The sequence below is a fragment of the Gymnodraco acuticeps genome, unplaced genomic scaffold, assembly GCF_902827175.1.
Source record: "Gymnodraco acuticeps unplaced genomic scaffold, fGymAcu1.1, whole genome shotgun sequence".
NCBI classification, from domain to species: domain Eukaryota; kingdom Metazoa; phylum Chordata; class Actinopteri; order Perciformes; family Bathydraconidae; genus Gymnodraco; species Gymnodraco acuticeps.
This window is the reverse complement of record NW_022990047.1, coordinates 1,478,754-1,504,386: the sequence shown is the minus strand read 5'-3', so window position 1 is coordinate 1,504,386 and position 25,633 is coordinate 1,478,754. Positions and strand designations below refer to the sequence as shown.

The 25,633-nt window shown below is 42.0% G+C and overlaps 1 protein-coding gene across 1 annotated transcript in view; it reads right to left on the bottom strand.

Moving 5' to 3' along the window:
* Positions 1-25,633, bottom strand: part of LOC117545697 (transcription factor Maf) — a 55,265-nt gene that overhangs the window by 25,843 nt on the left and 3,789 nt on the right. The window contains exon 2 of the mRNA XM_034215598.1: positions 21,327-21,392. Within this exon, the coding sequence (XP_034071489.1) occupies positions 21,365-21,392 (28 nt within the window). The 3' untranslated portion in view covers positions 21,327-21,364. The remainder of the gene's footprint in view (positions 1-21,326; positions 21,393-25,633) is intronic.

Sequence of the window (25,633 nt, the reverse complement as noted above, 5' to 3'; positions counted from 1 at the left end):
ACACACACACACACACACACACACACACACACACACACATGCATGGCATACTAATGATATTGATCCACTTTTAAAAAGCCAGCCTTGTCGTTTTTCTCCCTCCTGGTCAAAATCGGTGTGTGTGTGTGTGTGTGTGTAGTTAGGAAAAATGATGCAAAATCATCTTATATTTTAATTTTCGCAAGTCAAGATTTATTATAAGAATGTAATAACTTTTCCTGAGCGTCTCCAAGTAGGTAAACCTGCCATATGTGCAGTATATTTTACCCAAATTAATTTGATAAATGTGCTAGTGCTGGAGTATTTTCCTTGGTTAGGATTGCTTGTCAGTGGCAACATTTTTTAGACAAATGGCCTCTTCGGTTTTAGTGTCGCTGCTCTCTTTGTCTACTGCATCGTCAGTTTTAGCAAAGAAGAAAAAACAAGAGCAGAGAGAGGCTGAGAGAGGATGCAAAGTATAAAAACAAATTGGCGCAGAGGGATGAGAGTGAGATATCAAAAGACTGGATGGTGAGGGATGAATGAAATGGAGTATCAGACATGCAGTGGTCTCTGAGGTCAGGGTCTATATCACTCTCTGCTTCTGAAACAACAACCACCACAACGAGCACCGGGGAGCCAGCCAATCTACTGCATTGTTCACTATCTGCTGAAGAAAACAGCTCCGTCTCCCTCTTCTTCTCTCCCTCTTTCTTACACACACATTCACACACAATCACTCCTCCCTGTTCATATCTGGAGAGAGAGAATAGAGTGTGTTCCTTATTGTCCCCTTAGTGGTGATGTGGGGGTGTGTGTTAGGGCTTGATTGTTACTGGTTTACATAAGGGTATTAAACTCTCGCATAGCCCTATCTATCTGAGCCAGGCAGATATATTTGTGTTGTGGCTCCTTTATGCATTTGTTATTTCCAAAGAGGATTGGGATGCACCAGTGGAAGAGAGGATAGATAGCCTGCTGATATTACCCTCTTTCTCACTCCCTCACTTTCTTCTTTTTCCTCTAAAAACCTTACTCTGGTGCGTTGTTGAGTGTGTACATGTGTGTGTTGCCGGCAGAAACAAAAGCGGGTAATTAATTAAAGAGAAGTGAACTTTTGCGCCATTGTCCTGTTCAACAACTCCAACAGCATTCAGCCAAACAGCATCAGTGATATTATTTGTAATAAAAGCTGTTGTTTCTATCTAAAATGGCCTGAAACTAGGGATGTATTAGCCTATGGTTAGCAGTTTAGTTTCTGTTTGTTTAGTTGCTTCCTTGTAACTTCAAATTTGTTTGTACATGTTGTTCTTAGCTGGCTTGCTAATGTTACCCTTGGCTAAGCTTATATTCAGGAATAAGCTGTGTTTTGCTAAAAGCAGGTGTGAACCATGTGTGTGTGAGGATGGGACTTGATACTGGATACACTCACCAGAGCTAGCTATTGATGCTAAGTTATTACCTTTAATGTTATTATGTTATTTTCTTTCTTCACATGTGAAATAAATAATGCAAATTGTGCGACTTGTTGTTTGAAGTTACATTTGATTGAGCTGTGTTAAGTATAATGAACTCATTTACAATTACTCCCAGCACTGATAAAAATATATCCAAACTTAAGAAGCCATGAACAAATCTCACTGGTATCTCAAGGTGCACATCCCTGAGAAAGCAGCTGTTCTTTTAAGATTTCCCCGATCTGCATGTGTCTGAGCGCGTCTGAGGTTCAGGCAGGAGAGGTTAAATCAAAGTGGAGTCAATAAGTTCCTCCCTCCCTCCTGGTCTGCTCTGCTGTGCTGGGAACGCCCGCTGCTTGCTCTCTGGCTCCAGAAAGAGGAGGACAGGATGGGGTTCAACACTTTCCCAAACACTGAAGGAGGGAAGAGTCGTGCTGCTAATACAGAGGATGATCTAAGACTCTGGCACACACATAGAGACACACATTTATCCAAAAACACACACACACAGAAAGAAAGTCTTCCTCACTGTGTCTGAGAATGATAATGAGGTAAATTCTCTTTTCTCCCAACCTGAGAGCCTGAGTCCAGTCATGGCCACAGCCCCGGCTAAATCAATATCATCATCCGTAATCTTTATTGTAGGATGAAACACAGCATAAATCAGCTCAAAGCCTTTCACACATCCCTCTCTTTAGCAGCCTCAAATTGCATGCAGCACTCTCTTGGGCCATGCAGCGCTTTCTTTTCAGAACAGAAAGGATTTCTCCAGTCTCCTGCTCTAGCATCATATCAGATATGTGTTGTGTCGGAGTTTTGATAGTGATCTGTCTGCAACATGTGTGAAAGGTGAGCTAAAAGAGCGATACAGCTGTATATTTGTGAGGAATGAATTGTATTTGTTGGTGGAGTAGGATCAGTGGCAGTTCTAGAACATTTTACATGGGGTGGCAAAGGGGGGGGCAAGAGGTCATGCCAGGGTGGCATGGGAGGGCGGACCGTACGTGGTATTTTATACTGTATAACCTATTTATTGTTAAATCATCCCCTAACACAGTGGTTCTCAAAGTGGGGGGCGCGCCCCCCCAGGTGGGCGCAGAGACATGACAGGGAGAGAGAGACCAGGAGGAAAAATGGTTATTAAAAAAAAAAAAAAAAAAAAAAAACATATTTTGAAAAATTATTGATTCGAAAATAATATGATACAGTACTATTACGTCTGGGTCTCTGTGTTTCATTAAAGCTCGGCTCTGTGTGTGTGTGTGGAACCAGCCATTTTGTGTGCGTGCGTGCGCGAGCGAGAGAGAGAGAGCACCGGTACCGGAGATCGTTGATGTTAGCTTCTGTTGCTAGCGAGCCACGCTAACGGATATAAGGAGTTTTTTCAACAACAAAGTGGAGGAGAGTCCTCTCCTGTCAGACTGAGAGACTCAGTGAACTAAAGGACTCTCTCAGTGTTATCTCAGTGGGTCTCAAACATTTTGGTCACCATTAATGTAAACAATTATTTCCGAGGCACACGTGTATATGATCATTATAAAAAAATAAGAGAATAAATTAAAAACAGGTATGAAATACTATATGACATTAAAAAATGAATAAAGTTTGAAAGGGGAGTGATTTGTAAAATATCCATAAAGAAATAGTAAATCTGTTTACAGTTCTGTGTTGAGAGATGTATCCATAGATCTCTTCATTTTGCTCTCAAAGTGCACCAGATTGATGCTTTTAACTTCAATATTTAAAAATCTTCCCGGGGGAGCATGCCCCCGGACCCCCCTATGCGAGGTCCACACACCACCTATAAAAAATAGCACTTGACCCCTGCGTACAATGTGTATATGCGTGGGGAGTGTTGCAGTAGAACATTCCACTGTAGCGCTGGTACATTAATGCAAAACCCTAAATGTTTGAGCACCCTCTATGAAACGTCAAGCTACCCCACAGCACCCCCATAATAAATCTCTGGCGCCGCCACTGAGCCTGACTATTTGTGTTGGGGGGGGGCCCGACTTTTTTTTTTCTCCAAAGGGGGGGCATGACAGAAAAAGTTTGAGAACCACTGCCCTAACACAAGTGTTCTTAATGCACAAGAGAAACAAGGTGTTCAGACAGACAAACTAAAATATAGTATAAAACAGCAGAAAATACTCATGATACCCTAGGATTCTGTTTACTGTAAGTACAGTAAAAGTACTTGGTTATAATGAAGTACACAAATGACATCACCCATCTCTTAAGATAGCTAAAGGTGACCCGTGCAGCAACACATTTCAATCAATACTAAGAGCCGCTAGATTGTGCTGCTGTGATGGAATATGTATGCAAGGAGAATAAAAACATACCATGTGGTCCAGCTGGAGTCTCATCTGCCTCCTGATCCCTGCCTCTGTCCCTCTTTCTGACACTTGATCTTTATTCCTCACATACATTTCTTCTTCTTCACTAATGTCTTCATCTCCTCCTCTTCCTCCTGCTCTGACCCTCCTGGTCTCTTCAGTGTACTGTATTTTACTTTTCCTCTTTCTACTCATCCTGATCACTTCTCAGCAGTGTTGTGCTAGTTACTGAAAACCAGTAACTAGTTACCATTACTAGTTACTTCATTTCAAAAGTAACTCAGTCACTTTACTGATTACCTACAAAAAAAAGTGATGCGTTACTGTGAAAAGTAACGTTTTCGTTACTTGAAAAAAGGGCTCCCATTAATGCCCTTATAGCCTTCATTTCAGTAGCCTACTGTTATTGCATTGGAGAATAATACAATCTGTTGATCAACTTGACATGCATTATATGCAATCTGGATTGCATCGATATTAGCTGGCTTTCCATTTTTGTATATTCTTTCTCCAGGTAGTTGGAAAAAGTTTTCCGTCCCATATGCCGCCCGGACATGCTATCATGCTAACTAGCTCCCTGAAAGCGGGTGACTCCACTGTAGCAATAGCCTGCATGTGTTCTACAACATACCGTGCAATGGCTTTATCGACTTTTCCCTGGCTAACAGTCCCTCGGTTAAAATCCAGCCGCTGTTGCTTAGGTGGAGGTGGAGTGGCGTCGGCTGAGTCTCTGTGGTCTTAGCTACTAGCTTCGTCCCAGCATGTTGTTTTTGCAGATGTTTTAAGAGATTTGAATTACTGGTTTGGGCAGTAGATAGGATCTTTGACCCGCCAAGACACAACTTACATTGAACTAAAACGTTATTTTCTTTGTGCTCGACAAAAGTGAAATAGTGAGAATATCTCCAGGTAGAGAAACTAGACTTGAGCTCCGCGGCCGCCATGATAGTCTTGTTAGTAAACAACACAAACACGCCCACAGCCCGTCTCCGCATGTGACACAGGAAGTATCTAAGTACATTTACTCAAGTACTGTACTTAAGTACAGTTCTCATCTCTGTTCGCCTGGCTCTTGACTATATAAAAAAACTAACGGAGTAACGCACCATGTAGTAACGGTAACTGAGTTACTGAATTTAAAAAGTAATGCGTTTGGCTACTGCCACAAATAACGGCGTTACAGTGACGCGTTACTTTGTGGCGGGTTAGTCCCAACACTGCTTCTCAGATATGTCTTTGTGTTGTTGTTGAATCACTCCAGCTACTCTGTCCTGCAAGAGTCTACTTATGAAAAGCACTGGTACAAATGCTTGTATAACTTTACACGTTAGGGCCATGTAGCTAATAAGTAGCATAGCCTATAATACATATAAAATCAGAAAGTATTTATCAAGTGCACACAGGCAGCTGCGTTTAGATCCAGTTTGACGGTAAAGGATGTATCCTGGTTTAATTTATCTGGCCTCATTGCTCTGATGTGTAATATACGTGGATTTAATAGTACCGCATAGTTTAGCAAATAAAGTGATCGATCTCCCAGCTAGCGCTGTCTGCGTAGTATTTTGTAACGTAACGTCCCAAACAACGTCTGTTAAACGCTATCGATTCAAACGGCAGCGTTTTATTAATATTTTTGTTTCAAGCTCTCGTCCTTATTAAAAACAAAACAAAAGGGGAAATGCTCCCAGGGGAAATGCTCCCAGGGGACGCTGATCCACCTTTAGGTGCTGGGGCAGCTCGTCTCTCTGCAGCGGTGTGAGCCGCCGTCTGTGTGAACCTCGCTCCACAGTTTAATGCAGGGCCGTAGCTATGTTTTTAACGGGCCTAAGATGATATTTAAAATGATTCGCTTTTAATTAATTAATTGCTTGTTTCGTTGCTTGAGAAGCTTGTGGACATAGTGTAGGTTTGTTTCTACAAGAACAGTTTTAGGGGCACAAAAGTTAGGGGGGCAGCTTCCCCCCGTAGATCCGCCCCTGGGATCATGTTTTAAGTATTTACATGGTATTTAAAGTGTGAGTTTAAGCAGGACTGAAATTATTGTGTGTGTGTGTGTGTGTGTGTGTGTGTGTGTGTGTGTGTGTGTGTGTGTGTGTGTGTGTGTGTGTGTGTGTGTGTGTGTGTGTGTGTGTCAGCTCTGTTCTCTTTGAGTGGGAGTGTGAGTAATGAGGTTTGGAGAAGAAAGCTTAGCCAAATCCTCTCATCAGTCTTCACTCCTTCAATACCCAATCAGCAGGCTAATTCAATACCCAATCCCAGGTCTAATAGCATCTATCCGTGAGGGGAACCAATGAGAACTCAGCTAATGGACCTTGGGGAATAACTGGACAAAAAGTTAGTGCAAAAAGAAGCCAGAAATTATTTTTCTGTAAAGAAAATGTACTGTCTAACGTTTTCAGTCTGCTTTCCAATCGCCTGCCACTGAAGCTCTGAAGCAGAGGAAAAATCTCTCATTAAACTCTTTCAGACATTTGTGTGTACTCGAGCATGTCACAGCGATAAATGTGGTGTTACATACAAATCAGCACCTCAAATTAAAAAAATACACATATTTTTGTCATTTTCCCCAGTATCTGAGTTTAGTACTTGTTGTATAGAATTACAGCCTTGTTTCGGAGTTATACTGCGCACAACTCTATGACATTTAACATGCAAACAGATTCACATCTCCCTCACTCATATCTCCCTCCGGAGCTGTGAATGGTGGGTGCATAGGTGCATGTGGCTGCAGGAGAGTCCCAGCCATTGTAGTGTCACAAATCCCCCCTTCCTGACATGCACTGAATAAACTGTCACCGGCGTTATATACTGTCTCCATAAAGCCTACCATCAAACAGTTACTACCTCCATCGCTTCAGTCCACTGCACCAACAACACAAACAAATCACACTGCGGCGCGTCCCGCTGTTTTCAGGTGAGTGTGTGTTTGTGTGTGTAATATGCTGTAAAGTGGGGTGCAGACATGACTGTGTTTTCTGATATGATCATACACCATATAACCTACTATATCTTGCTGTGTTGCAATCCACATTGACCTCCCTCTCTCAACCTCCCTCGCTGGAGGTTTTTCTTATACAGGCGCATATACATTTCCTGCTCGCCTGCACAGTTTTGTGCTTGGTCATTAAATGGCATTCATCACATTTATTTTTTTGTCTGATTCCAGGGCGGATTTAACGCAAGCACTAGTGTCCACCATGCAAACAAAATGTATTCAAGGGGAAATTGCTACATGAGCAGAGGAAGTGTGGATATGTTGAGCTCACATACTGTAGCAAACACCAAAATGCAAAAAATATACTGTCAAGATAAATAATATATATATTTGTATGCAATAAAAGGTTCAGGTGTGTTGAATACTATTATTTAGAAGTGAGATTTTTTATTAAAACGAAATGCAAGCATTATTTAAACCAGGATTCTTTGATATGTATGAAAACACTTCCTAAACCAGTAGACAAAGCTAGTGTGTACAATATAAAAAAAAACAGCCTTGAAGGAATTGCACACCACACTAATGATATACTGTACAGCAGTGTGAGTGTACGGGAGGAGGACATTTCCCTTTAATCTTCTTCATGGCTACATCATCTTTTATTGGTGGATAAAGTGAATCTCAGCCTCCAGCCTCGGCCCCGTAGAAATGACAATTGATTTGCAGGTTATTTCCTGCTTCCTGTGAGCTAATTGAAATAAAGTGGGACGGTAGACTGAGGCTCTGCAGCATCTATCAATACTGCAGTTGTACAGTACAGAGACCCTTGTGCCTGGTGCGGAGCCTTAACCAGTCCCACTGAATATTTATTTCATTGTTCGCCTCATCACCATGCCTATATTTTATGTGTGTCCATGCTTCATGCTGTATAACCCTCTCTTAATGACTGTAAGTAAGAAAAACAAGGCACAATGTAAAGTTTCTGTTGATATGTATACATGTGTGTGTGTGTGTTTAAGTAGTAGCATTAACAATGCTTCTAAATATGTATTCCCCTCAGTGTTATATAAAAAATCGTATAGAACTGGTTAACATTTTATTTCAAGGTTTAAAAATGGGTTCACCTAACAGAGGATTAATATGGTTATTTGAGCACATATCTTTATAGTAGGAAATAAGAATCCAGATGACTTTGCAACCATGTATTTCTGTCGAAAGTAACCCCCTTTACCCAACAACACACACACTTACACACACTAATTAGTGCATAACGCCTTTTCTCATCAATTTAATTATGGTAAACATAGTATAGATACATATACAGCATCCAGCAGTGCACATCTGTCCAGGCGTATGTACAGCAGGAGAGAGGGAAGGAAACAACTCATTGCTCATGTATGGAAGGCAACAAAAGAACAAGTGTTGACGTGTGTGCATGCGTGTATGTGAAAGCACAGAAGCTGCGTTTTATTTACTTATAATGTCCCAGCTGTTGTGAACAGCTGGAATGTACACAGAATAAACTGGTGAGTGTATAGAATTACATGTACAGTGAAATCTGCTCACTTAAGGAATTTATCCCTAGAAATATTTCCCTACAGTGCCACAAGATTTGACAATTTACATGATCCAGAGAGTCTAAACATTGCTCCTATTCTGCCTCTGACTGTTGGTTTTGACACATCATATTGTAGAGCAAAGCATGGATGTCTCAAAACCATGCTCACAAAATGTAATTTTAATTTGCATATGGGAACAAATATTGTATTTACCTTATAAGGCCTTTAAACAACAGTTCGTACTCCGGCTGCTCTCTCTCAGACCACAGTAATGTTTCAGCCAGATTCTACCAAAGGTCTAATCAAACTCTCGTTAGACTGCAAGATACACTGAATCATCATTAAATCTATCTGCATATTACCTGTGCTGCTACAATTAGCCATGAATCTCATTTGAATCTAATTTAAATTCCTCGTATGAATCACAATTAAACAAAGAGATTAGAACAAACAGGAACAGCATTGGAAATGTAGGTACACACACACACAAAAACAAAAAACAAACACCGACACACACACACACACACACACACACACACACACACTCACTGCACCTGCTGTTATCATTGCTGTTGTTTTAAGTGTGTTCAGTTTAATTAATTTGTTTTGATACTCAAGACAAATCCTTTACAAATCCTCATGTGGTAATTAACAATTATCTTACATTTAATAAGCACACTGAGATAATGAAACAATTAGAGAGAAACAAGCTGTTTAAAGATTGAAGCAGTGCTTTGAACTAGTGTATACGCTTTGATTGTCTTTCAGTTGCTTCCGACTTCAATGAGCTAGCAGATCATAATAAATGTCCTCACAGCTTACAAATCAAACACCCTTCAAAGCAGAATTACAAACCAATAATGTATTACTTGTAGAGAATATACGCTTTCAAAGGCACTTTAATACCAAAACACAAACACAGTCATCCACACACACATTGCCTTTCTCTGGTGTTATCACAGGGGCCAATTAGCGGGCCCCGGCTTTCTGCTAAGGCATGTGTCAGGGGACCTATAGGGAGCCCGCGAGGCTGCGAGAGGCCTCAGGGTAGCAGGAGAATTATCACTCTTTTGATCTCTCCGTCTCTTAAGCATCCTTGCATACACATATCCACTATCTGCTCCAAGCCAGCGCATCCCCTTTCTTTCTCTCCTGCCTCTCTGCTTTCCTCACTGCGCGCAGGCCCGCAGAACAGCGAACAAAGGACAGTCCTGAAACTGCAGTATGCAAATACTTCAAACTAATTTACTCAGGTAAGGTGGCCAAATTGGACAAGGTTCGATAAACATATGCATAACCTCTGTGAACAGATGAATCAGTCGATGGAGTTTACTTGTAACCTTTGATCCCTCTGAACTGTTCGAACAGGACCTTGTGTGTGTATGTGTGTGTGTGTGTGTGTGTGTGTGTGTGTGTGTGTGTGTGTGTGTGTGTGTGTGTGTGTGTGTGTGTGTGTGTGTGTGTGTGTGTGTGTGTACTTTAAGGTAATAGAAAGACCAAGTCATCACAATACATGCTGATCAAAGTATGCATCGATGTTGGGCTTTGTAACTCTGTGGCTATGCGTGATGGAGTGAGCAGGGAGACCTCGCAATGTGTGTGTGTGTGTGTGTGTGTGTGTGTGTGTGTGTGTGTGTGTGTGTGTGTGTGTGTGTGTGTGTGTGTGTGTGTGTGTGTGTACGTACGGAGTGTGTTTATGTTTCATGCCGTGGGTTTTATCCCTATAACACCTAGTAGTGCCTAGTAGGTAGCTCGTATTTGCATCTACACACAGAAACACACACACAGAAACACACACACACACACACACACACACTCATAGACAAAACACACAGTAAGCCCTCCGCAGGCTGCAGATAGCTGTAGATCCCTTTCTCTCTCCTCCACACCACAGGGAGGAGAAAAAAGGGGATGACAGGAGAGGAAGAGGAGGAAGAGGATGGCAGAACAGAATGGGTGGACACCTGTCCTCTGTCAAGCCTCTGTCTACCTGTCAAGCCTCCGTCTACCTGTCTGTCTACCTGTCTGTCTACCTGTCTGTCTGTCTGTCTGTCTGTCTGTCTGTCTGTCTGTCTGTCTGTCTGTCTGTCTGTCTGTCTGTCTGTCTGTCTGTCTGTCTGTCTGTCTGTCTGTCTGTCTGTCTGTCTGTCTGTCTGTCTGTCTGTCTGTCTGTCTGTCTGTCTGTCTGTCTGTCTGTCTGTCTGTCTGTCTGTCTGCCTCAGTGTGGGCTGTCTGAAGACTTTATGTGAGTACAGCTAGCAAGATGTGGTTAACTTCCAAAAGAGGGAAATAATGAAGACACAGGCAGAGAAAATAAAAAAGGTTTTGGTTACGGGTGGGGAAAGTCATTACAACTGTAATAATAGTTAGAATAAAAGATACACGTCTGTTAGTGTAATGTGTCTATCTCTTGGGATTTGTCCAAGCGTTTCCTTTTTTCGTGTGTGTATTTGTGTGTTTGACGTCGACGGGGATCGAGAAAGCGGAGTGGAGGCAGTAGATAAGATAAGTGCTCTTTATTTCTGACAGAGTCATTTAGCTGTGGATGAAGAGAAGAGAGGAGGAGAGGACAGGGTGGAGAGAGTTATAGTTATGGAGCTGTCGCAGGTTTGGGAGTGTTGAATGAAATGAGGTCCGGAGGAGCAGAGGGAAACAAAGGTGGAGAGGGAGAGAGAGAGGGAGGCGTCTACGTGACCTTGCAGTCACAGAATCAGACAGATAAGGGAGGAGAACTTGTTTCCTCTAAATCATTTGCTGTGTGCTTTTTTTCTTTCACTGTAACTCAGTTAACATGTCAGCCTACAGGCCACTTGCTATATCTCCCCTCTCCTCAGCCACATCTCTGAATCACTGTCTTCCTCACTCTTATTCTCCACAATGACTGAGGATGTACCTGTGTTTCAGCAGCACACACAATGGCACACACACAGAGACACACACACTCTATATTTGCTTGTATTGAGGCATCAAACTGTCACAGACATTGTGTCTCTTATGCCATTTTCTACTCTCCCTTTTTATTCCTTGTATGAAGAAAAAAAGTATTTATTTTCATTTATCAAAGCCTTTTACCCCTGAGAGTGAGAAAAATTGCAATATCTGCAAAACCGTGTGTGCGTGTGTGAGTGTGTGCGTGTGTGTGTTTGAGAGAGAGTGTGTGTTTGTGTGTGTGTGTGTGTGTGTAAGTGTCAGGGGGATGTGGAGCAATGCCGGGGGTTATTATGAAGAGACTGGGATGCGACAAGAGATTCCTCTGATTGGGAATAAAACACCATCTTATCTATTTAAATAAACCCCACTGCAACTTTATCAACACACAAACACACACACACACACACACACACACACACACACACACACACACACACACACACACACACACACACACACACACACACACAAACACACACTATAAATAAGAAGGGACGTACAGAACGACACCAGACAGTAAAGACATTCACTGAATCACACACAAAAAATGCAGAAGCTTGCAAATCCACGCATGTAAACAAACACAAGAGCAAATTCACAAAGGGATTTGTAGTAATTAAATTGCAATGATCGCTCTATTTTAGCTTTCACTTTGAAGATGAAAACATTGTGAGGGAAAACAGTCCTAATAGAAGATGAAAAGAACATCTAATTATTCAAAGGAGAGTTGTTACTTTGGGAATAAAACATGAAAAAAAGACAAATAAAAAGGTTTCACACAGTCAGCACAATAATGCAGAGGGATCATTCAAAGCTCAAATAAAATAAATGCTATACTTTGGCGTTGAATTGTCAGTGAGCTGAATGTGATAAACCCCTAGCCACCAACTCTAACCTGCTGACCTTTGACCCCTGGCTGACCAGGAGAGCAGATCCTGTACTTGACCTGTTACCTTGATGCATCTTTAATAACCAGCCCGCCTCCCCATGCAGCGACACACAACTGCGCATAATTCAATAAGACAAGAGACATGCAAAAGATGGATGCATCTGAGCCTTCCGTGTGTGTGTGTGTGTGTGTGTGTGTGTGTGTGTGTGTGTGTGTGTGTGTGTGTGTGTGTGTGTGTGTGTGTGTGTGTGTGTGTGTGTGTGTGTGTGTGGGAGCGACAGTAAATAGTGAGAGGAGAAACAGTGATGTATGTTGGTCCTGCAGTGAGTCTGCAGATGTTCACCCCAGGTGGTCTGACGCTAATAATATTCAAATGTTTACAGGCCCTTAAATTCACTCGATATAAAGCCACATAAAACATACGGTAGGCTCTGGAACAGTGTGGCGCACTTATCAGCACCACCAAAACAAAACTCAATGTCAGGAATTGGATGTTTAAATATGCTTCTTTTTGGAAATGTTGACGAATTCTGTTCAAAACGTCTTCCGATATGTTGTCAAATGTATCTGACAAAGCCTGTAGCCAAATGAAGTATTCACACAATTATCCCAGTGCAACATAACACATGGATGACTGTACAACTAACTGTTTTGAGCAAAACAATTGCAGTTTGCATTTTTTAACTATAATACTCTTAAAACATGTAGTGACTGATTCTGTAGCCTATACAAATATATATTTGTCTTCAATGAGTTCACCACCACTTTCAAAAAGTTGTACATGTCTGTTTTAAAGGGAGAGAGAGTATGTGGAGTCCATGTGGCCCCTTTCCTCGCTCAATTTGCATAGACATGACATGGAGTTCACACATGCCAAAAGTGTGCATGCTCCTCCTTCCCTCATATATCCTCCCCCTCTCCCCCTTTCTATCACCATATGTGTATCAACCTTGAACCGGAGAGAAAGAGAGAAAGAGAGAAAGAGTGAGACGAGGACAGTGCAGCACCCTTTCTACTGTGCGTCACATTAGTGCAGTGGAAAAAACTTTATACATCAGAGATTTGGAGGAGTGTGGTAACTTCTGAGTAAAATCAGAACATGTTTTTCGAACATACCCTACTTCTCCCATCTTTTACATTTCTTTAATAGAAATCATCTTTTATTATAAAATGGAATGTGACACACTGACCACAAATTGATCAAATAAAAAACACAAACATGTACAAAGATACTGCGTGATGCAAGGCTAGAATTTAAAAACAAAATCTTAATGTTTTTCACAAAAAATAAATCATAATAAAAAACATACAGCTTACATTGCTAATGTTACTAGAAAGCAACTATAGGCAGAACCACACTGGCTGTCTGCTGGAAAAAAAAGTTTTACTCCCACGAAAAACACTCTGTCTATGTTGACTTTGTATTCTGGAGTAGTTAATGTTTACAAAATGTATTTCCATCCCTTGAATTGCTGCTCCAGTCCCAAGCCTTCATAATAATACTATTGGTAAGACTAGGGTCCTGCCTCTGTTGAATAAAGCATTAATATACACACACTGTGCTATTCATTTCAAATGTAGTAACTTCTTAAACAGCAAACTCGTACAGAGTAACTGCTGATGCCTGATCTTTTGTTATAATATTCCTCCGGAGCAGGAAACCTGACTGACTCTCTTCTCTCAATGGTCTCATTGTTAAGACATCTTTAGCGACCGCTGTCTTTAGTGAATGAGAGTTCAGACAGTCCTAACAGAAACCACAGCTTGTCTTCCTACTTCTTCTCTCATCCCCTTTTTCCAGACCATTAAAACCGTTTCTTCCCCCTCTTTTCTTTTTCTTTTTCTTTCATGAATCTTTAATCAGCCTTTCCAAGTGAGTGGGCAGCCTGAGACACAGCAGAGCACTGACCCTTGCTGCTGAAACACACATTCTAATGTAACTTATACAGACGCTGCTCCGGTTAGACCCCGATCACATCCCAGAACCTTAAGACTTGTGTCTGATCAGCAAAGCTCTAGATTTATGCTATGTCTCAATTTCTATTCCAGCAAGTGAAAAAGACAAGACAGAGAACAGGTCTGGTTGAATTCAAACTCTGCATCGTAACAATATTTCCATCTACATTCTGACAAAAATAAAGGATGCTGTTAATTAAATCCCAGCATTGTTTGGTATCTGGAAACGCTTCTTACAGAGCCATCCATGTGCTTGCTCTCCTGTTTAGACTGAGAGAAAATCCATCAGCAGCAACCCGAGCGAGAGAGGGAAGGTGCATCTCTTTCTTTGTCATGACACAAATGCATTTGCTTGTGGAGTTGTGCACTCGGCTGCACACGTGAACACACGCACACCTCCAACAGTAAATAAAGCAGCGCAGTCAGGTCACAATCACAGTAAAGCACACAAACGACTACCATCTGTCTCTTTGACTCTGCCTGTGGGAGTCAATGAGCCTCACTGGAAACAGTTCACTACACTGCCCAAACACAATAACATTCAACACCACGGTTTTAAAAAATGAAAGAATAAAATATCTGTGAAAGGGTACAGGCTATTCATTATTCCTCTCCCTCACAGTTATCACGCTCTCGTTTCCTCTTTGCCTAGCTCCGTCCCTCCTTCTCTTCCTGTAAATGAGTGATTTATCAGCCTTAATTGCTGGCAGTGGTTCATGTGGTCATGTGACCGCAACATGACAGCATGTGATAAATACACCCTGAAAATTAAACCCTGCGTTGCAAACAGAAACACGCATTGCTTGCATAGCATCTGCAGAGCGAGTGTATTCTGAAGCTGACTAAAATAGAATAGTTCTAATAAAAGCATCGCTTTAAAAACCAAATCTCAGCTCACGATGTGCTTTAAAAGCAAAATGTTGTCGTAATAAAATACATTTATCAAAGAGGGGTAAAGGGCAAAAGGGAAAAATGTACAATCAATATTGATAGACCAAGTAAATCTATTGTTATAAGGTGTTTCACTCTGGAGCCCAATAAACACAGATATACACACACACACACACACACACACACACACACACACACACACACACACACACACACACACACACAAACACACACAGCCTACAGTATATCTATCACTGTAGCTCACATGTGTTTCCTCCTCACATTGTACAGCAGCAGGATGCTGACTGAAAGGCCTGCAGTGTTCACTTCATGCATCTTATTGTTACATGGAGCCAGTTCTCACCCACTGACCTTTTTATTCACTGCGCTATACATTGTTAAAATAATGTCTAAGCCGGAGTCACTTCATTGTGTTGTGTTATACATGTTATATATGGGTCTGTGTGTGTGTGTGTGTGTGTGTGTGTGTGTGTGTGTGTGTGTGTTGTGTGTGTGTGTGTGTGTGTGTGTGTGTGTGTGTGTGTGTGTGTGTGTGTGTGGGTATGTGTGGTCTAGCATTACTATACTTGTGGGGACCTAAATCTGTTTACATAGTCACGTGTGGGGACTGGCTTCCCTTATGGGGACAAATTGGAGGTCCCCATGAGGGGAATCAATAATTTTAGGGTGAAGACTTGGTTAGGTTTAGGATTAGGGTTAAGGTTAAGGGTTAGGGTTAGGCATGTGTTGGTTATGGTTAAGGTTAGGATAAGTCTCCATGAAATGCATGTAAGTCATTGTAATGTCCCCTGAAGTGATGTATACATGGTATGTGTGTGTGTGTGTGTGTGTGTGTGTGTGTGTGAGTGTGTGAGAGAGAGTGTGTGTGTGAGAGTGTGTGCATGTGTGTGAGAGAGTGTGTGTGTGTGTGTGTGGGGTGTGTGTGTGTGTGTGTGTGTGTGTGTGTGTGTGTGTGTGTGTGTGTGTGTGTGTGTGTGCATGTGTGAGAGAGTGCACATGTGAGAGAGAGAGTGTGTGTGTGTGTGTGTGTGTGTGTGTGTGTGTGTGTGTGTGTGTGTGTGTGTGTGTGTGTGTGTGTGTGTGTGTGTGTGTGTGTGTGTGTGTGTGTGTGTGTGTGTGTGTGTGTGTGTGATACACTGATGTGTGCAAAGGGAAAATACTGAATGTAAACACAAAGAAGCAACTACATGTTTGCTGTAAGGTGACCAAAGAAAAGCATAACAAATTGGCGTGTGTGTAGTGTTGTGCAACTGATTGTGGTACATTTACTGTAGGTATAAGTGTGCATGTTGCGACTGATGAAAGTAGATTTGCATGATCAGATGTGCTGTGCCATCCTTTTGCTCCTTTTTTATAAACTGCCGGTAAAACACATTTATCGCTGAGCTTTTGCTGCTGTCATGTGACGCATGCTTTTTCCCAATGTAAAGTCATTCAGGGTTTTGTGAGTCCGAAAATGTACAACAGGAAAAGAATGGAACTTCAATAGAACTAAATAAAAAAACAATAAAATAAATGTAGGACTTTAAGTATATTTGGAAGACTTAACTTAAATCCTGTATTGAATCTATTTTATTATTTTCTATTTTGCAAAACATTTATTATAAAAAGGTATAAAAAAGAGCAGCTGTTGAAGCTAAGAGTCTTTTTGACAATGAAAAGAGACAATCTATTCTAAATGGTTATGAAAACCATGATGGAAATGAATCATGGGCTGTCGCAGCACAAACAAACAAATGCAAAAGATAATGTAATTTAAAAACTATCCTTTATATTATACAGCTTTAACATACTTTTATTATTGTTCTGTCTCTACCACAACAATAATTAACTTTCCCCCAATAAAGAAACTCCCAATGTTTAAATTGCAACCCACTAATGAGCTCCTCAGACTTAAACCTGATCTCTGTTTTGTTGTCTCTATAAACCCAAATAAATTAAATTGATCCATACTGTTGTGCACTGTGACCCGTCACCATTTTGCTGCCACACTAATCTTTTTTCTGATGAAGCACAGAATCCAGGAGACATAGGGGGAGGAACAGACAGAGAGGAGGGAGGGAGGCAGACAGAAGATAGAGAAGCAAGGAGCCGATCGTCCCGTCTACCTGACAGACTGTCTGTCTACCTGCAGCATGGTAAACACTTGTCCTCTGCAAGAGTTATACTAATAATGGGAGGAGGATTGTACAGGTTGATCAACAACAGAAGTATTCTCTTTGTGTGAATTGTATTTTTTGCTGGTTTGCATATTGCATATGAATGCGTGTATATAAACAGGTAACGGGGGGAGGGACAGCAGAGTGACTCCAGTACCTCTGCACCTTCCCTTCCTCCTCCATATTTATTTGTCTGTATTAGTTAGCTCCTTCTCAGCACTTAAAATTAATGTCATCCAGCAGAAAATAGAGGCTGAAAGCTCAAATTCAGCACTTTCCCAACAGCCTGGTTATTTATCAAGCTAACAAGGAGAAGATGCATCCTGTTTCAGCCGGGCCCAGGAAATATGTGCCATTAAAGCCCAGAGCTGGTGTTTCAGAGCCAGGGAATACAAGTGAGGGTGTCAGGGAGAGGGGATGGACGGCGACGCCAGCAATATGGATGCAGAGAGACCAGCAGACACATTTATATAAGGGACAATAGACACTCCAGTAGGAACATGAGAAGTGAGAGGAAACACACAATCTGTAGTAGACCAACACACAAGCAGCACAATACATATTCTGCATGTGCTGCATGTGTGTGTATGAAGTGCTGATTCGCTCATGGCTATAAAAGACGATCCTTCGGGGGATACAGAAGACATAGTTTGGAGCTTTGAATAAATCATGTGCTGCCAGAGTGAGCTTAGCACTAATTTTCTCTTTAGGAGCCGGGTGTTGAAACACTTCCCGGGGACTGTTAGTATTGTGCCGTGTTAACATCTCTGTAGCATCAGGAGCTAACGCCGGAGTGTTGGGATTCAATTAGACACAGGGTGCAACGCTAAGCAGCTAGCATTGGGCAGTCACCACAGGGAAGAGAGAAGAGGGGATGCAAGGAAGGAGTGTGTGTTTGTGAGTGTGTAAGGGGAAGGGGGCTGCGGGCGGGAGGAAGGCCCTGGGCTGCTGGCTGCGGTGATTCAGGGGAATACATTATATCACACTAACCTCAGGCTGATACCAAGTTCCTCTCTCAATCATGCTGTGAACACAGAGTCACAACCCGAGGACAGCAGTGGCTCTGAGGCTCTCACACAGTGTAGTTACAGCTTTACAACTAATTATGTTTGAATAAAACAACACAATCCAGGCTTAAACAACTGAAATCTCGTAGAGAAAATTGCATATTAACATAAGTTGAAAAGAGGAGCGCGTTGATGTTTAGAGGTTGGGCTCGAGGGTGTCTCTTTCACCTCAAGTATCATCAACTCTGTGGTTTAGAAGAAATAAAAACACATACCACATTTTTAAAAACAAGCCAAATCTAAACACAGTTGTTCTGTGTTCAGTGTGTTTGTCTTTACAACAGCAGTGAGGGAAATCTTTTTCCATTTTGTCATTTTTACCCAATTCTACTTTTAGACCATGCAGGCCTTATAATGAGCGTACATCCTGTTCATATCCTCCCTGTCATTTGGATTTTCTGAATCGAGGGAAAACGTCTGTGTCACTATCAAGAATGTATCAGCGTAACGAGTCACACTGAGCTGCAAGCAGTTATATATATCCCAGGCAGCAAATGGATAGTGAAGTGTGTCAAACTGTGGAAGGAGCCAATTCATGTCCATGCAGAATGCAAGAGAACCCAACACAGCTGCGCGTAATACGTTACAATTCAATGTGCAAATGTAAGGTTGGGCGATACATTGATATTCATTGTTTATCATCTGAAATCATATTGAGGAATTTTGCTTCAATAACAGATATTATGATAACGTTCTGTTACCTACATTGGTAGACTGATTTTTTCCACAAGTTTTTTTGTGAGAAATGTAAAAATAATTCAGTTTGATTGCCGTTACCATGTGGTCTAATGGCTGGAGCCCACCATATTTGAGGCTTCGATATTTACTACATTTAACAGCAAACATATGTTATGTGTTTTCATAATCAGCCCACGTTTCCATACAAGCACTTGAAATTATGTTCTCTTTCTTCCTTCCTCTTACACACACACACCTCGCATGTGTCCTTCCTCCTCTGTCTTGTCTACAAAAACCTGACCTGCCTGCTGTCAGCCACAGAGGCACCTTGCGTCCCTGCGCCCCTCCCCCTGAGTGGCCGACTCACCCCGTCACCACGGGGGGAAGACGATCAGGAGGAGGGATGACGGGGGATAACGGGAGCGAGAGGAAAAAGTGGGGGTTGGGGTGGGATGAGGTGCAGGGGGAAGGATCTTGGAGGCGTGGTGGGTGGGGGCTCTGAAGCTGCCTCTAATGTGCCCTCTCCACTCCCTGCCTGTGACCTCAGAGCTCCTGACAGCCAGAAAGTGCTGAAGCATGCAGGTGTCCTAACGCTGCCGCCACACACACACACACACACACACACACACACACACACACACACACACACACACACACACACACACACACACACACACACACACACACACACACACACACACACACACACACACACACACACACACACACACACACACACACATACACACACACACACACACACACACACACACACACACACACACACACACACACACACAAGCACGTGCTCCATGCTCACACACGTAGACGCAGGTGTCCTACCTTAGCAGCCTGCCGTTGTTATTAACTCTTACATCACCTTCATCCTCACTGTATCAGTACGTTGAGTATACAATTGTGCATGATGTTCTCTATATATAATTGGTCAACAGCATAAATAAATTGGACAGTGATGGAGCGTACAGGAAAGGCAAAACAAGCATGTGCCTCACAATGCTGAGCACATGAGGAAAGTAGAGTATACTGTCTGCTGTACAGTAAAATTAGCCGATGCTGATGCTGTACTTTCCTCTGTCCAGCCTCTCCACTGTACAGTGTAAAACCTGAGGTGTCCAGAGAGTGTCCTGTGTGTGTGTGTGTGTGTGTGTGTGTGTGTGTGTGTGTGTGTGTGTGTGTGTGTGTGTGTGTGTGTGTGTGTGTGTGTGTGTGCGTGTGCGCGTGTGTGTGTGTGAGAGGGGGTGGGGGGTTAGGGTTAGAGAGTTGTATTACAGTGGTGATGAGTTGCCTGGCTGCGAGGCTGATACCTCAGCAGCACCCTGCATTGACCAGGCCTTTAAATAAAGCCTTCGATCCTCCAGCAGCAGAGAAGGTCACTGCCTGCCTCTGGTTACCCTGCCTGTCTGTCTGCATCCACGGCCAGGAGCCCTCCTGCCATCCCTTCTTCCCTTCTTCCCTTCTTCCCTTCTTCCCTTCTTCCCTTCTTCCCTTCTTCCCTTCTTCCCTTCTTCCCTTCTTCCCTTCTTCCCTTCCCCTTGCCTCCTGTTCTCTCAACCTGGCGTGCATGTCTGCATTTAAATCCAGGTGCCCTGTCCTCAATCCCTAACTCCTTCCTTACTTCGCCTCAATTCCTTAGATCCATCCTTCTATAAAAACTAACCCTCCTTCACTCACTTCATCATCCTCCTCTATCCCACCATCTGTCCATCTACGTGTCAGCCAGAAATAAAAAAATATTGCACAGCGTTTGTCTCCGCAGAGAGAGCTGAGAGAGTGAAGGAGGTCAAGGGGTCAAGACAAAAGTTTTGGCCTCATCCCATGAGCACTGCGAATGTCACCCTCCTGTCAATCACACAGCACTGTCACAGCCCCAAAACAGAGGACTGCATAACAACGCACACAGAGAAGGACGAGAGAGCGTTTGATCATCTAAATATGAGGTGAGAAGAATATTTTATAATGAAACCCTCCCTGGGGTTCCAAATAAGACATTTCTTGTTAAATGAAATCAATATACTGGTTTTAATTTCACTAAGAGGAGAGATACAAAATCGTATTCCATTTTGGATGATACATACATGTTTGAATTGTTTTACCGTGTAAAGATTGACTGTAACCAAAAGTAGATCACCGAAAATTACGTTGGTGAAAAAACCTTAACTTTTGTAATTGTGAATAAAGTAAATAAAAGGCCTGAATTAATAGTATTATTGTAACTGATCAGTTTATAGAAACAGTACTGTTAAAAGCGTAATGTAAACATTATGCGCTACATTTTGATACACATGCATCAGACATTTAGATGATCAGACTTCTGAAAACGTTTTGATGCGGTTAGGGTTCTTATATATCATAATACATATTTTATAAAAGAATGTAAGTATATCATTAATTTGAGTTTTACAGTAAAGGAGTACAAAGATTAAAAACTGAGCATGACCAATTACCTCAAAATCCAGGGTGGTGGGACGGACACAGCTCTCTATCACAGATGGAGGAACTTTCTGGACGTCCTGCGAAGACACAAAACAGAAATATATTATAAAACCTTCGCTGTGATCCAGCAACACAGGACACTCTGCTGCACACAAAGCACACTCTGAACATAAGGCTATGGTTGTTTGGTTTTTAAAACCGACTACGAATTTAAAAAGAATAGTGACACGATGGAGAGAGCAAAAATGAAGTCACAAATTACCGGGACAGAGAAAATGTTATATAAATATATAATTCTGAATTGCCATTAATGTACAAATATGTACATATATAGAGCAGTGCCATACACAAATAAAAAACAAAACTTGTTTACAATTCTGAGTCAGATTAATTAATATAGTTCTGTGATAATGTTGTCATGGTTGACAAAAACCATTACCATTTAAAAAAAATTCATTGCTTTATTAAAACACTTTGAAATGTAAGTGCATTGCTAAAAATATTTTCATTTAGATTCAATGTATTTGTTCATAAATTACTTAAACTAAGCAGGCAGGTCAGTCTGATTATGAGGACCATATGTGCACATACATTTGCATTCATTTCATCACACGTTTGTGTGAGAATATAACATACACGTGAGCTATACATGAAAATATATCAGGAACAACTGTGGATAAAAACCCAATGACAAATTATCCTGAAAAATTATCCTGAACTTCAGTAAAACTAAATGAGGCAACGCAACGACAAAGTATATTAATGCCCCCCAATCCATCTTTGAGCTACAATGAGAGCCATTCATTTCCCTGTAATCCGATTCACACTGGAGCCAAATGGACTCTGACCCATTCAGCTACAACTCCCAGTAGCAGACCCACAGCAGACACAACAATGCTCTTAAACATCAACCTGGACGGAGCAGGCTCTCAGATGTACCTATACTGTAGAAAATGTACAGTGTCAACCCCATAGAAATCAATGTGCACATAATTACACACACCTATAGGTGAAGACCAACAAAGGGCCTGATAAACACAAAGAGCCAGACACAGAGGAACATTTCACATACACACAAACACACACACACGCACACTGTGTACACTCTTGCTAACTCAAACAAGCACGCACACACATACACACTGGGTTTGAAACAGGGAAAGTGGCGGCCACGTGCAGAGGGCTGCTACATGGCAGCAGTGTGTGGGGTCAAGGCCTTTCCCAGGTACAAATGAAAGAGGGAGCAGAGACTTTGGAAGAGCTGAACAACGCTGTGGGTCACCTTGCCTGGCAAAGAGATCAATGTCTGTTTGACTGGCTGAGAGACGGAGAGAGAGAGAGAGGGAGAGAGAGAAAGAAAGAAAGAGACGGAGAGAAGAAGAAAGAGAGAGAGAGAGAGAGAGAGAGAGAGAGAGAGAGAGAGAGAGAGAGAGAGAGAGAGGCTGACTGCAGTAGAAGGGTAAATCACCTCTCGCTTCATTGAGATGCAGGTAAAACACACAGGGGTCGGGCTTGGCTCCAGCTCCGCCCTCCATAACACAAACTCATGCACACGCAGGCTTAAACACGCACACATAGACAAACATGCACACACGCACACACACACACACACACACACACACACACACACACACACACACACACACACACACACACACACACACACACACACACACACACACACACACACACACACACACACACACACACACACACACACACACACACACACACACACAATGCAGTTGGTTTCACCACGTTTGCTGCGGTCCAAAACACACCACTCCACTGACTCAGTGCCCTGCAACTCAACTCACTGTTGAAAACATCAACACAGCCTCGGCTATCTTTATCTGTGAGTCAGAATATTGTGATCACATATAATTAAATCATAATTAGCTTTCATCTATTGCCCTTTAGTGATGCATTCTGGTGTGAGCTTTTTATACAAGCAAATGCAAATCCAGTATCTGAATTCCACTGCAACATACACGAGACACATTGCATCTGCCCATACGCGCGTTCTTTTACAGCTGAGCATTTACAGTAATCTCAATTCAACACAAGACTTTAGGATTGGATTCAGACAATCACATTACCTCCTCTCTGCCCATGCCTCTATGTGCTGGAAAAAATCACCGTGTAAAGCCAATAAGATACACACAGAGGCAGCAGCAGCACAAAGCTTCTTTACAGCTGCTGCATTCCCACCACATGCACAGGCGAGACAGGAGGGGAGGTTAACTTATTAGGGTTTCAAATAAATGACACATAACTCAGGACACTGCAAGACAGAAAGAGAGGGAGGGAAGCTCGGCATCACAGGTATACGTGATGGACGGACCATAGAGGAACATAAACGTAGCTGATTTAAATCAATTTAAATGTAAATGTTTATCGCATGGAGTGATGCAGATGCGTATTGAGTGTAAGAGATTGAAATTGTTTCCTCTTTGGAATGTGAATATGTTTTAACCCTTTAGGGGTTGGCTTTTCATGGGGAAGAAAAGAAAATGAAGGTACACAAAAACTGTTGTGTTACAAAATGAGACATGTCTCCTGTTGTTACAAAATAATTAAATGAGTAATCGAAAAACAAATTGTTTTTTATGTTGTGACAACCTTTCTTTAAATGATAACATGGATTGGATAGAATATTATTACTGACACCTTACGGTAATAAATACTTTTTCAGGTAGTGTTTTAAGAACTCTTTATTTACTGCTCGGATGATTATTAACACTTATTAGTTGACCGTAATAAATCAAGTAAGTATTAAGTATTCAAGCTGTTCTTCTATGGCATTCTGACTTTTTCTCTGCTAAAGGAGACATCATTTATTTTCTTTACAATCATTTTGATAAACATAAAATGCTACATGCCTCAGCAGTGTCCTGATAAAGCGACTTACTCATGCCTATAGATTTAATGCACTCAGTTGCAGCACATATACACCCTTCCTCCACAAGGTCAAATAAAAGACAATGTTGGCTGGTTATTGAGCACTCACACAAATAGACACTAAAAAGTGCTCACATCCTTTGTCCTATTAATTCTGAGGCATTAAAGCGAAGTACATGATGATGATTCAAATGTCAATACTGATAAATTTCAAAGTGATTTCCCATAGTTGACCTGAAAGAGAGAGTCCAATATTGTGACAGCAGACAACTACATTATCTTTAATAACCTAATCATTGGACAGACTGCAAATGATCACAGTGCAGAAGTCAATAGAGGGCCGGAGAATAGAATTACAGAATACTGATAAGATTAATAATGTGGTGTGTCTGTGTATTCTATACGTACACGCTTTTACATGATGTGCAAATGAAAGAGAGGAAGCAAAAGGCGGAGAAAGAAGCAGTGAATTTGGTTGAGCGCTGAGAAATGAGTAGGATGTGCTGAAATATTATTTCCTGTGCCTTCTGTCCTCCTTTAACACAGGAAATGCTACTGAATCTTCCTGCCACTTGGTGTGTCTTCAAGTCAAAACACACAAACAAGATGAAAACGTCCCACACAATTTCCACGCCTACAATGATCAGCACTTTCCTACCTTTCATTCTTACATATTGAGAAGTGGAGCACTGGAAACCTATGAACCTCCACACAAATCACAGCGCCTGTCTGTCACGTTACATTTAAGACTGTCCAGAGCAAAATCCTGAGCCTCCACAGAAAGCTAGCCCTATCTGCCTCACAGAAGAAAGGGGTGCCGTGAAAGAAGTATAGCATCTCTAGTTCCAGGTTATAACACAAATGTAATTAAATAGCACACTATATTGACCTAATCAGATAGGAAGGCCATAAATTAGGGGACACATGCTCACTAAAAGGCCCTCTCCTCTCAGCTAGGATGCATCTCTGATCGTTTATCATCTGAAAGGAGCAGGAAGGCAGCCAGCATCTCCCTCTCTCCCTCGCTCTCTGTAATACTCTCTCTGTCCCGCTTGCTCTATCTCTACCTCTCACTCACTTTTAATCACAGAGAGAATCATTCCTCCAGGCAGGAGAGGATCATGCTCTGCCTTGTCCCTCACTCTGGGCTTTCATTGGAGCCAATGCCAGTGTGTGACACACAGTTGTACAGGTGAGGCAGAGCAAATACACAGTCTGTAAAGTCTTAAGCTCGGTTCAGACTTGCTTGGAATGTGCTCAAGTTTCCATGATACAATTTGAAGGAAAAAAAAAACGTCTCCTTACATTCAAAACCGAAACCCAAAACGTAAGCAAACACACAGACACAGCGGTGGCAGTAATCTTGTATGCAGCCCAACCTAGCATTTGTCTCGGCCATGCTGCTGCTCAGGATGCC